We start from the raw sequence: 14,282 nt of genomic DNA on the forward strand, positions 1-14,282 counted from the left end.
AAATGAACAGTTCCGCTCCGGAACTTCAAACCTGTCAAAAATAAAAAAATCTTTTTTTTTTAATTTAGTAGAGTTAACCCCCCTATTGCTGCTCTAAAGCAGATTACGGCAGTAGAGGGATCACACTGCAGACTAATGCATTAACTGTCATACTAATATGTTTTGGGTTTATTTTTTTATGAATAAAATACACCTTTAAAGAAAAATCACTGCGCAGATAAAAAAAAAATAAAAAAAATTAGGTGACAAGGGACATCCTATTCTACATTATTGCGAAGACATCTTAACAAAATAAACTTGCAGAAGGGCGGCTACTTTAAAAGTGCAGACTCGCTTCTAGAGCAAAAATGGCAAATCTTTAAGAGGTTAAATCTAGGCTTTTTTTTTTTTGTCAGACATCTCTTAAGTATTTCAATATATATATATATATATATATATATATATATATATATATATATATATATATATATATTTTTTTTTTCCCCCCAGTTCATTTGTAAACACGGGAAGCGGAGACTTGGGAGGGGTTTGATCTCCTCTCGCTACTCCCTTTGTCAGTGGTTTTGTTGAACGCAGTGGGTCACAGGCCGCTTTCTTCTCTCCCCCTTCCCTTACCTTTATTGGCTCTCTAAGGACAGGGTGGGTGCTGATTGAGGAAGTGCATGGACACACTCCCCCGTCCAGGGGCTCAAAGGAAAAGAACACTTTAATCTCCAAAGAAACAAAAGCGGCTACATTTTTGTTTAAGGGATACCAAGTGTTGGGTTCTTTACAAAATGTTGTTTTACTGTAACCTCGGTGGGTTTGCACGTTTTAGATAGAGAAGCCGTTATGTGGCAAAATTACAGTGTTTTATAAAAGGTTTTAAAAAGGTTTTATAAAAAGGGCTTGAGGAGTATAGTGTACACAGCATATAAATGAGGTACATATATTTTAGTTGCCTAAAATCTGACCATCATGATCGTGGGCAGCTGTTACCATTTGCTATTGGCCATGTTTTCTAAATGCACTTCCTCTTTTATAGGAGTTTCCTGTTTCCGAGTATCGATCTTCCCATCTGGAGGCGTCACAACTCCTGCAGCAGCAGCAGCTCCGAAGACGGCCCTCTTTGTTGTCAGAATTTCACCCTGGCGCTGACAGGTATGTTGCTTGTTGGGTGTGTGCTTTATCATTATTTGTCAGATAATTGATGTCCAGTGCTCTTTCAACTACATGCAACTGCATATTACTGCCGTGGCTAGGTCATTTGGTTTTGTGAAAATGTGTAACAGACCTGTTAATTGCAGTTTGGGATTCTTGGATGCATTTTCTCCACATTTGTTTTGCATTTAAAGTTGTAAATAGAATTGTTGACTTTTAAAATTTAGGCTTCAGATGTGTGGTAGAAAAAGGTTATACGTAGCATTTTGAAGGGTCAAATATACTACAGGCATACCCCGCATTAACGTACGCAATGGGACCGGAGCATGTATGTAAAGCGAAAATGTACTTAAAGTGAAGCACTCCCTTTTTCCACTTATCGATGCATGTACTGTACTGCAATCATCATATATGTGCATAACTGATGTAAATAACGCATGTGTAACAGGCTCTATAGTCTCCCCGCTTGCGCACAGCTTCGGTACAGGTAGGGAGCCGGTATTGCTGTTCAGGACGTGCTGACAGGCGCATGCGTGAGCTGCCGTTTGCCTATTGGGCGATATGTACTTACTTGCGAGTGTACTTAAAGTGAGTGTACTTAAAGTGGGGTATGCCTGTACTTCTTTTTATAAGGAGAAAACGCTTTTATAGAGCCGTACCGTAAACGCCAAGTCCGATCTGACCTCTGTTAGAACTGATCAGTTTGGGACAGGAAAAGATCCAGCAAGGTCTTTATGGTAGGAACTAGATCTTCCTGGGCCTTCACTTTCAATGGTCCATTCTGGAATTGGGCAATCACACAAAATTTCCCCCGGTAATAAGAAATACGTCTATCTCCATAATTATATTTGTCACAATGAATAGCTGCCCTAAGGGGAAAAAACATTTAACTTTTTTAATTAATTTGAAAAAAAAATTTATGTTAGCAATACGTGATTCTGTAGGTATATAGGGAAAGGGATTAAGAAAAACGGAGGGTGGTCCTCTGAGGAATTACAGTTTACATTGGTAGCTCTGCCTTTTTTTTTTTTATAAAGCTCCAAGTGATCAAAAGAAAACGTGGCACTCTAGTGGTCTTCACAAAAAGGAGAGATGTAGTGTGCGGAGATCGACGTTTCAGTTCGCACGCGGACCGATAATGTGGAGTAAACAGTGTGCAATATATGCCCTCTCAGGGCGCCAAAAGGAAAATGGTGCTAAGCAACCATGGTGCTACTGCTGCAAAACACAAGAAACATGACCATAAAGTAACTGTCGTATACATAACAAATATACAAGTCAGTAAAACAACAACATATTGGAGTCATAAAGCACATATATGTACACATGAAAAATATGGTACATATTTGCAGGAATTATATGCTTGCTTGTGTGTGTATGTGTATATATATATATATTGTGTGTATATGTGTATATATCTCTCGCTCTCGTCAGGGTGCTTGCAGTGTAGCCAGCACCACCATCCAGCTCAAGAACAGATAAACCAAAAAGTTTAAAAAAATCTGCAGCACCCACTAGTTTAGCAAAAACTCCAGAGTAGCTGGATAAAGGACCGGGAGGTCCGAAACTTCGCTCCCTTTGTTTTGTACTGACCCCTTTTGCTTGCTTGATTTGCAATAAATCTTTTTTAAGTACAGCTCAACCTCCCTATGACGCTGTGCTTGGGGTCCAAAGAATCACATTGCGTTATAAGCGGATCTCGTTAGAGATAATGTACAATTGTATGCATTGTGCAATAAAGTATTTAAGACACTAATAATCGTGTTGTAAAGTATTCATAAATACGAAAATTGGGAGCCCCGCTTGCATCGCGTTATAAACGGATTCGTGTTGTAACGGATCGCGTTATAACGTGGTTGAGCTGTATTTGCGCACACACACACACACACACACACACACACACACACACACACACACACACACACACACATACATACATACATACATACATACATACATACACACATACACACATACACACACATATACATACACACACACACACATATACATACACATTAGATGAGCGCTAGGTGCAGGGTGTCCCCCCCCCCATCTGTCATGATAGATAATTTTGTGATATGAGAGTGCCATGCAGTGGCATATATGCCATCCTATAGATGACTGAATGTAATGGTCAATATGGCGTCAAACCAGTAGCTGAAGTTGGCATCACCAGTATACTGACCAGAGTCAGAAATATACAGTCAAAACGATGAGGTCTCTGAAAAAAGAGGAGCCATGCCTTAAATCACATATCACAAATGTTACATGGATTACGGACAGCATCTCTTCTAACCCAGTACCGGGGGTAAACATCATGACTCCTGAATAAAGGAATTACGTCTATTTATAATCCCCTTTAAAGGTCTAATGCAGTAACATAGTCAATTAGAACCTCAAAATTAGGGTAAGAAAGAAATACATTTACACATTCATAGCAGAGCCCACATTCCAGGGCATATGTACATAATAATGCTTTTCCTTAGTCCTGATTTATTGGTAAATGGTCACCCTTCTGTCTAATATTGCTACAAAGCCAGCTGTGACGCAAAAGTGAGGGTATAATAACGGAATAGCATAGTCCAAAGTGCCAGTGAAGATAGTGTGGAATATCTTCTGACTCAATAGATGGTAGTAGTAATGTCCTGATCAGAGACAACACCCCAGGTTCTGTTCCCCATTGAGGAACTGGGTGTCACAGTATCAAGTCAGTACATCCATTGGGCCTCACGTCTCAATAGCATCTTACTGGTATCGCCTCCTTGTGTGTGTCGTGGTACTTGGTCTATCATCCTGTATCGCAATGCTGATAACTGATGCCTTTGTTCAACAAAATGTCTAGCTACAGTTTATCACCCCTTTTAAGGGCAAGCCGTTTACTCGACCCGTGTTCATTCATACGTTCACGGAAAGTGTGGCCCGTCATTCCAACTCACATGAAACTGCACTAGCACAGGTAAATCACTGACATCGCTATGAGGAGGCGATACCGGTAAGCTGCTAGGAGAGAAGTAAAACCAGCACTATCACGGTATATTTCATAAACTGTGATGGTGCCGATTCAAGTCGGTGAGTTTCCATGCGGTGATACAGCAGCTCAGCGTTATGGGCAGACTAGATTGGCCAAGTGGTTTTTATCTGTTGTCAATTTCTGTGTCTGGACTTTCTAACTGCCAGTTCGGATCCCAATAAATACTTAAAATTACTAGCACATTGCCGAGTTAAAATACTCACTTTCATGTGCAGTTTTGCGTTTTGTTAAGGTGAATGTTTTTGTTTATAGTCGATCACGCCTCCTCTGTACGGTCTCTAGCTCTGTGCTCACTTAGTGGTGTACTATGAATCCACATGGGGATGTTGGTTCAGTGAATTGCTTCCTATATTGATTCGGTTTCTTTGTAAAAAGTGCAGATTTCTAGTCTAAAAGTTAACCAGAACTGCACTTTTAAGAAAGTTGTGTATGTAAAACTTCTAGTAAAATAAATTGACATTTTACCACAGGGGTAAGCAAGTATTCGTTTTTGACTAAGCTCATCCGGCAGTCCCATTTGACAACCTAAATTGGAGTTGCAATAAAGTAAAAACTTGGTGGTAAAGCTCCATCATTTATACCAGTTGTTTTCTAGTTTGAGGTGTTCCTTAACTGCAATTTTAGGGCCATAAAACTAATGGCAAAATCACGGACTATCAAAGATTACAGAACATACAGTATACACGCATTGTATTAGGTGATGGTTCCTTATATCTATCTAAATAAAGGAAACCACAATTCCCATTTGCAGTGATTTAAGTCTGTTTTTGGAAAGTCGCAGTGCAGCTCGTAGCTGCAACAAAATCATTTCACACCAGTTGTTTCTTTGAAATAGAAAACCACTAGATAATGCATATTTGTTTTCAGTGAAATGTGAGGAAGTTGGAAAGGACAAAGGAACCGTTTGGATGGTAGAAACATAAGTAGCATAATAGAGAGTACTAAGGCCTTCAGCTGCCATCTGCCAGCTATACTTTCGTTTGTAAGGGGAAAAGATATGTCACCTACATATTACCTATTAATTAGTTCCATTTGGTCCCAGGAGGAGCTGCCCTTCTAAATATTTTTTTTTATTAAAATGTGTTACCAGGAAGTAATACATTGAGTTACCTCTCGTTTTCAAGTATGTCCTGTGCATATGATCTTACATTCATTAAACTGCGATGGTGCCAATTGGGGCGCTATCGCACAGAAGCTACCATTGAATAAGTAACCCCAGAGAGACTCCTGACAGATATTTCATGTTGGGTGCGCCCCATTTTCCCTTTTACTCATTGCAATAAACTCTTAACTGATTTGTTGCCCACCCTTGTATTTTCTATATTGGTGTTTTGGAAAATTGTAATGGGATCAGAAGTTACAATTATGGGTTTTAGTAATGTTTTAATCTTTGAAGGATTAAATGGGAATATCTCCCAATAGTGCATATTCCTAGTCAGTGCCAGTCTGGAATATGGCATTCATCTTGGAATGCTTCCTGAGACACTAGGATACGCATTTTAATGTATGCATGATATGATTGTTGCCTTTTATGGTTAACTTGTGTTTCACAGGCCTCAGGACAGGAGAACAGGGTATGAACAGCAATACCATTCTGCACCTTCTCAGAACGACCATGAAAACCTAGAGTCAAAACGACCTCGACTAGATCAAGTGTCTGATTCTCACTACCGTGTCAATGCTACTTCTGTTGTACCTTTGGTACCCTCCATCTCGGAGGGACTTCGGGCACAGGGAGATCTTAAGAAGGTAGGTACCATCACCTTGTGACGGCTTTCATAACGTGCTCTTCAACCAACGTTTTCTGGCAGCATAGTGGTTAGTAGGTAACTATATTGGAAAGTGCTATACAGTATAATGCTGTTGGCTCGTTGTAAACATGTGGATTTGCTTTATGTACTGTGAGCCTTTAATATCTTCTTGCCTACAGATGTATGTGGAGACCGTAACCGTGTTACCATGGTTTGTAGTGGTGTACAGTAGAGTATATTTTCAATATGCTGGTTAAATGTGCATCCATGTCGTATCTTGTTCTAACTGTAAAGCATTTTTTAATATAGGTATATTGTCCTGTAGTTTTTTTTTAATGTATAACGTTGTAGACCAATAATATGAGCTGTAATTCTTTATTAAGGCAAGAATTGAAACCTAATGACCTAAAAATAATCCCTAAACCATCAACTCGGAAATCTGATTTTGTGTTTCTCCCAAAGTGTATAAACATCTGGCACCCACATTTATCTATTTCTGCCTCAGTTGTAATAGAGCTATAAGGTTCTATTGAGACCTATTCAGTATAATTGAAGGATGGCCGTGGCTCCATACATGTATATACAGTCCAAGGGAGGGTGTATAGAAAGAGCTTCATTCAATCAAAAGTTTCCCTAATGGCATCATATTGCTCTATAGACATCAGGGAAAACACATTTGTTTAAGTTGATGCCATGGGGGGGTGGACGGGAGGAGGGGTTATAACTAGTTAACCTTGCTTGTCAGTAAGGCTATACTGGTTATCAGTTGTGCCGTTTTGGGAAAAGTTTGGACCAGTTGTCTCCAATTCGGGACATCCCCAAATAACATAGCCTTGTAATTAGTCTTGAGTAGTGATGTACCGAGTACCCGGAAATTACCCGGGCCCGGCACCAGGGGCTGGACCCGGTCCCGGGTAATTTCCTTTCTGCTCTGTTCCTTCGGTCCTCCTCTTGGAGAACAGCAGGAGCAGAGTAGCAGAACACTTACAAAAATACTTACCTGCAGCCTGCTGCGGAGGGTGAGGAGGACCACGGCGACATCGTGGGAGCAGAGGCAGACATCTTGGTGGCAGTGGCAGCACAGGACATCATTGTTGAGCCGGTGGGAGCAGCGGAACACATCCTATCACAACTGATGCCGGTGGGAGACGGGGAACATATGACCGGAGCAGGAGCGTTACTATTGGACAGCCAGCTCCTGCCCGGCTGTCCAATAGTAACGCTCCTGCTTCGGTCACAGTTCCCCGGCATCAGCTGTGATAGGATGTGTTCCGCTGCTCCAACAAGCTTAACAATGATGTTCTGTGCTGCCACCGCCACCAGGATGTCTGCCGCTGCTTCCAGGATGTCGCCGTGGTCCTCCTCACCCTCTGCTGCAGGTAAGCCAAAGCTACCTGGCCGGGTACCCCGTACACGGCCTGCAAATTTCCCCGGTAACCTGGACCCGGTACAACACTACGAGAGGCAATCCAAGCCTTTTTTTTTTTTAATTGTTTTGAATATAGGACTGAAACAGGGGGTCTCCAGAGCTGAACCCCATTCATTTCAGCTCCAGTGACCCCATGCTTCAGGAGCTACTTACCTCCGTAGTGGGTGCCGGTAGCCACTCCCGGGTTAACATGGCTGCTTTTCAAAGCTGCGGTGCCCTGTTGGCCAATAGGAAGCTGTGACAACAGGTGCAGCTTCCTATTGGCCCATGTTACCGTGGGCTTTAAACTGCAGTACACTGCAGGAGATACTGGCTCCCCCTTCAGAGTAAATATCTCCAGAAGCAGGGGGCCGCAGAGCTGAAATTAACGTGGTTTAGCTTCGGAGAGCCCCTGCTTCAAACCTGTAATAAAAATGGGGGGGAGGGGGACTCATTGATTTGATTGATTGTTTCTTGATGTTTAGTCTTCAAACTAGTGTTAATAAATTGAAGCGTTTTGCTCTATAACCTCTTGACCTCGCGGCAGGACCACAGACCGGGTGTTAGGTTGGTTTCAGCTAAGCCATATCTTTTTGACCCCGATTATCCCAAGCAGGGTTAATCTTCAAAGATGCTAGAGAGACGCATGCTTGGTCTAGAATTTTAAATTGTGGTTACCTTGAATTAGAGGCCAGACTTAGGGTTGTAATCCTATTCTATCTTGAAATCCAAGAATTGAGACAGGTTTAAGCATTTTTAAAATCATTTGTTAAAGTTTTTATAAACATTGTAACCATATCTTTTTGGCTGGATAGTGGCTTGGCTTCCATCGGTTTACAGTATGTGAACATGTCAAAGTATTTGTGGTGACACACACAGCCACTCAGACCATGGAATCATTTGCTCTAGTAAGCAGGAAAATCTTATGCTCATCACATACAGCAACAAGTGTTGCTGTACATATATTAAAATGGTGACATGGCATTGTTTGTGCTTTTTGATCTGTTGGAGTGTATGCAAGTTGTTCTTGCTGTGTGCTTTTATACGTTGTGTAATTTACTTTGCCTTATTTCTAATTTTAGGAGCAGGGTTTGCCTGGCAAACATGAGGCTTCTACCTTGCCCCTCACGGGGCAGCCTGGTGATGACCAGGAGGCATCTCCCTCCAAACTTTCTAAGGAAGAGTTGATACAAAGCATGGACCGCGTGGACCGAGAGATTGCTAAAGTTGAACAACAGATCTTAAAACTGAAGAAAAAACAGGTATGCCCACATTTAGAAACAGTTTCTAAAACTTGGACACCGAAAAGGCTTTTTCTGTGCTATCTTATGAATGAATAACAAGCATATTGACTGCATCCCCATCTGTCCAGGTGCAGTTGTTATCGCTCGTCTTTGTATAAAGGTGTTTCGGCATTTTACAGTGAGAATAGAAACGGTGTAAAATACAGGATAATACTGATACAATGCAGCGAGTAGATCTGCAGACAAAGGTCAATGCTAGAATTGAATACCTAGAATGACTTGCTTGTAGAACTCATTAGGTGTCGTTTATAAAGTTCACTGGACGTCAAGTGCTCTAGCATCCTGGCGATCCCTTTGACATCAAGTGAACGCAATTGCTCGTTTTCATTGGGAGATTACATTGATGGCTTTGCAGGAGTAGTGACTGTAATCTGAACGGAGACTTCCTGGTGGGTAGAGCACGGCTGTGTATGAATGCTGAGTTGCATGTTATTTCAGTGTTGGAAGTCCTGCGGCATTTCCAGCACTGCAGGTCCATCTGATAGTGAAGAGGTTCAATAGCTATTTGCTTTCCACTGCAAATAGTACAATACAGCACAGTAGACTGTCGCTGATCTAAAGCGATTACAATCCAATTTTTGGGGTGCTTAATATACTAGGATTTGAAAGACTGGCCCTGGGTGACGATGAGGTAGCTCTTGATTTTTTTTTTATTATCTTGTAGGTTATTGTGTTGGGATATTGTGGCTAAAAATTCTGCACATCCTACACTTCAGCACAAGACTGCGTGCTGATCACTTTCAGGTCTACCAGGTGTTTGCAATATGTAAACTTTGTCTGAACGATGTAAGCACTGGCAAACGTATGCCAAAATACAAGACCTTGCACCTAGACTGGTGCTTTGATGCTGATTGGAGCTTTACACGATGTGAAGCATTAATATATATATATTTTTTTTTTACCTTTTTATGTAACTTAGCAACAGCTTGAAGAAGAAGCAGCGAAACCTCCGGAGCCAGAGAAGCCAGTCTCCCCTCCGCCCGTGGAACAGAAACATCGCAGTATAGTTCAAATTATTTATGATGAAAATCGGGTAAGTTGGCTGCTTTACTACGCTGATCAAGTATTTGCTTTGTTTTTTTCTAATGCAGCAGTCGGCTTATATTAGTCTTGTAGTGTGGAGTTATTTTGGCTGTTTTTAGTCCATGATAATTCGGTTTGCAGTGAGGTACCTTTAACTGCGTCATTGTGAAAAACTGTAAATGTTGTCGTACATGGCCACAAGACCATATGTCACCCACCACTACGGCAGGGACTTCTTTCCATCCAAATATACTCACAGGCAGTAATCTTGGGCTCCATTTAAAGGTTATCCTCACTCAAAATCATCTTGATATCCCGCCATAACTTAATTGAAATGCAAAAATGTTGCTGCATCATGCGTACAATTCACATTAATGTTGAGTGTTCAAACATGAATTCTGCAAATTAAGTTGCTGGTATACAAAGGTTATTAAATGGTTAGAGAGTTATCACAAGATATGTCTATAATCTTAAGACAGTCATCATAAATATGTACCAGCAAGTTCCCCACTCAGAAACGAATGCATCTTTTCCATTTATATTACCACAATATTGGAATGGTCGGTGTAAAGTTAGATCCAGTCAGTATTTAAAAGCTTGACAACAATCAAATTACTGCTCAGTGAAGTTATGTACTCTATCTGCTTTAGTCACCAGCCTTGCTAAAGCAGTTATTTAAGATATTTAAAAAGACTATTCCTCATAGAACACAAACATGAAACAATTTCTGTGTAATTGGCCTCCTTAAAAATCTTGAACCACCCTTAGAGCAGGGAACCCCCCCACCCCGAAACCTATGAGTTTAACTTCTATACTGTCCGTATCCAACTCCCTAAGCATGTACTGCTCTTAAAAAAGAAAATAATTTTTTTAGTGTGAAAAATTGAGGTTCTTAAGATTGACAGCTCCATTTTAATCTGGACAATTATTATTTCAAACTTGTAATTTTCCCCAAAGGCGCATCAGATTAAAAAAGTAGAAACAAAAGGGCAGGATGGTCTTTTAAAGTAAAATGCCAGAAAATGGTGAATAGCTCAGACTGCTGCTTTAAAAAAAACGCGTTTGTGATCTGTTTAAAACAAATGTTTTAATACCGAATAGCTCATGCCCACTAGATACTTCTCATTATAGTTAATATCTTCACAACACAAAGTAAAAACGAAAAATTATGCAGGACAGATGACCCGTGAATTCTCAAACCCACAAATTACACATCACAAATTTTAGATGAGAAAGGATCAAAAAAAATAAATCAACCATAGCATGGTAATAGTATTAGTAAAATAAGCAAGGATTTTACAAAAAGATATAAATATCTCCATAATATAAAATATATCTCCATAATATAAAATATATCTCCATAATAGCCATAATTAAATAAGAGTAACTTGGTGTTTGATATATTTGTCAGTGAAATTATTTTTTTCCCATGTGGATAGAAATGATGACTGTGCAGGTGATGTATCCGGCTTGGGCACAATTCCACAAACACACAGCCTCTTTTCTAAAGGTGGCGCCACTTCAAATCATTTGGGTGCTCCAACTAAAACGTTCTTCCTGTAAGGGTTCCAGTGCAGGCTTTGGCTGGAACCCGCCCTTACCTGGCTGCTGTGGACATTTTGATTCCTGGCAGCCTTCTATATTAGCTGCATCTGTTCAAGGGCTTAAATAGCAGCCATTGACTTCTAGTCCCTGCCTGAGCATTGTATATGTTTCCCTGTGTTCCTGGCCACCCTGGGCTCTAGTTCCTGAGCCTTCCGCGTGGCTTCCCTTTTCCAGAGGCTAGCCTGTTGCTGTGGCTTGCCGATCCCTGTGGCTTCCCTGTTCATTTGGAATTCCTGTTGGTGACCCCGGAGTGTGACCCCGACCTCGCTGCCTTCTGCCTGTCTCCTGGATTCTGCACCACTGCCGCCTGCCCAGACCCTTTGCCTGCTTACCGACCACGGATAATCTAACAGGACTCTGTCCCCGGGCTCTGGTCGGTTAATTGGTATCCCTACCTCAGCCCTGCGGGTCCGCTTCCTGATTGGAGACGAGCACCGTCACATTTCCCTATTTTGTAGACGAGTTGTTTAGAAAAGGAAAATTTAAATGACCCCCTTCCTATAGTTTATAAAATATGGAAGGAAAGCGGTTTTAAATGAATTCTTCCAGTCAACATGCAATATATGAATTCTTCCAACATGCATCATATGTAAACAACTGTTTTTGTCCTTTTCAGAAAAAAGCAGAGGAAGCTCATAAAATCTTAGAAGGTCTTGGTCCAAAAGTGGAACTGGTAGGTGTTTGAGAACTTTGTTTTCTGCATTTGTTATAAAGTGTAATTCTTCTGGTAAAGGTAACAAACATTGTAATTGGTTTTTAGTAGCTTTTAGTAGCGGTGAATGAGAATGTTTGCGCCACCTTTTATATAGGATATTGCCTCTTGAGAGAGCATTCCAACAATGAAACCCACCATGTATGGATGTATAACTTTATTTATATAGCTCCCACAGTGTACTCAACGCTTCACAAGAGACAATAGAGTAAAAGGAATTATAATACAGTAAGTGCAACAACCAAAATTGGACCATAGGAAAGGAAATGCCCCAGATAATTTACAATCTTAAGTGACCACAACATTTGCTTCTCAACTATTTTTAGTTGGATTCATTAATCTTATATGTTACTGGATATTCAGATTAATTACATTTGCTTTAAAGGTTTGCGAAGATGCAATGATGTTAAAGTGCAACATATCCAGTGACTTCTAATACAGGGGCGCTGAAATTTTCGGGGGGGGAAAGGGTGGAGCGTGGCGCTGACAGAGGCCCCGCACTCTTCCCAACAACATTTAAATTACATGCCTGGGGATCGCGCAAGGCCTCAAAGTTCCTTACCTTGTCTCCGGCGACGTGGCGTCAAATGCCGCCATGGGATCAAATGGTGTCGTGACATCAGAAAACGGTGGAGAAAGGTTGGGGGGTGCGAACAGACAGGGGGGCGCAGATTAAAAAAAGTTTGCGCACCCCTGTACTAATATACTATAAATAATACAAATGAAATGCATCATCCTTACTATTTCGATTTTCTTTTTTAAATCCGTATCAGGACTGTCCCAAGTACCTCCTGCCCTGTAAGCCACCCAGTAACCTTTCATTGACACACTTTGTTCTGAATAAAGAAAAGCAAGATTATGTAGGTGTGACTCGTTGGGTAACACTCCCTCCTGCTCATTCTATGTACCCCTGAAGTACTTCCCTGTTCCTATAATATACCCAGGAAAGAATCTCCCAAAGGAAAAACGGAGCACAGCAATAAGAGAAGGGGGCTAGACACCGGTATATAGAGGGTTAAAAGTCCTTTAATCCATGGTAGACATCATGGTGTGGGATAGGTAAAAACTCTAACGCGTTTCGGGCCGACGGCCCGAAACGCGTTAGAGTTTTTACCTATCCCACCCACACCATGATGTCTACCATGGATTAAAGGACTTTTAACCCTCTATATACCGGTTTCTAGCCCCCTTCTCTTATTGCTGTGCTCTGTTTTTCTTTTGGGAGATTCTTTCCTGCTCTACACTACACGTGATGCACGCCAACGGGCCTACCAGCTCTCAACTGTGAGTACCCCACTCCCAATAATACGGTGTGGGTTTTCATTACAATTGTATCCTTCTCCAGGGGGACGTTCATTACTGTGACATCAGGGGGTCAGGCATTTATAGCTGACCCACACCTTTCAACACAGGTCCCCCACATTTTAGGAGTGTATTATTGAGACATTGGATCAAGCATTACTGAAGAGCGTGGATTTCAATAGGTTCATTTCTATCTTGATTTATTATTCAGGACATCATTACATATATGCATGTTGATACTGATCCCCACAGCTGAGCATTGAACTTGGGAACTCTGGTCCTATTACCTGCTCTAATATACCCATATTAAGGTCTCTTCCTCAGTCATTCTCCGTAAACAATGAGACATAAGGTTGCGTCCCCGCTAGCACTGAGCGGGCGGCGCTTGCGGCGGTTACTTGCATATATAGATACATGTATAGGTACATGTATATAGATATATGTAAGACCCCGCTCACACTGCGCGGGCACCCGCGCTCTGCGCTTAGATAAACAAAAAAAATTATACTTTCCCACGCACTCAACTACCCGCAATGCCAACAACCCCTCCCCCCCAGCGCGCATAAATGAACCTGGCGCTCATGCTTGGAGCTCTCTCCAAGCATGAGCGCGCTCAGCGCCAGCGGGGACTCAGCCTTAGGCCGGGGCCTTGGTAAAAAATACAGCACTGAGCCGCGCTGAGCCAGGAAACTTGCCCCCTGCATCCGGCATGTGTGAGGCTTTGGTAGACGCTTCCACAGGCGTGCGGAGGCATGTGGAATTGCAGCCGACAGATTCATTTAATTTTTCACGCTGACGGTGACGTGGCGAGCTAGCCCCGCCTCCCACCCGCCTCACAAGCGCGCTCGCTGACGCTCATGCCAGGACACAAAAAAGCTCCTGCTTGAGCAGGAGAGCATGAGCGTCATGGCCCCGGCCTTAGTCTTTCAGTTACACTAAAATCCTGAGATCAGGAAAGGGCATGTTCCCCTATGCCTAATACAATGCCTTTTAGAATTGGTCC

The 14,282-nt window shown here is 41.8% G+C and overlaps 1 protein-coding gene across 1 annotated transcript in view; it reads left to right on the forward strand.

Annotated features, from left to right (window-relative positions):
* The window catches only part of NCOR1 (nuclear receptor corepressor 1), a 154,578-nt gene that overhangs the window by 47,760 nt on the left and 92,536 nt on the right, over positions 1-14,282 (forward strand). The window contains exons 3-7 of the mRNA XM_075594170.1: positions 1,025-1,140; positions 5,728-5,923; positions 8,416-8,595; positions 9,557-9,670; positions 11,882-11,938. Coding sequence (XP_075450285.1) covers positions 1,025-1,140; positions 5,728-5,923; positions 8,416-8,595; positions 9,557-9,670; positions 11,882-11,938 — 663 coding nt within the window. The remainder of the gene's footprint in view (positions 1-1,024; positions 1,141-5,727; positions 5,924-8,415; positions 8,596-9,556; positions 9,671-11,881; positions 11,939-14,282) is intronic.

Source organism: Ascaphus truei, chromosome 3, assembly GCF_040206685.1.
Source record: "Ascaphus truei isolate aAscTru1 chromosome 3, aAscTru1.hap1, whole genome shotgun sequence".
Lineage (NCBI taxonomy): Eukaryota > Metazoa > Chordata > Amphibia > Anura > Ascaphidae > Ascaphus > Ascaphus truei.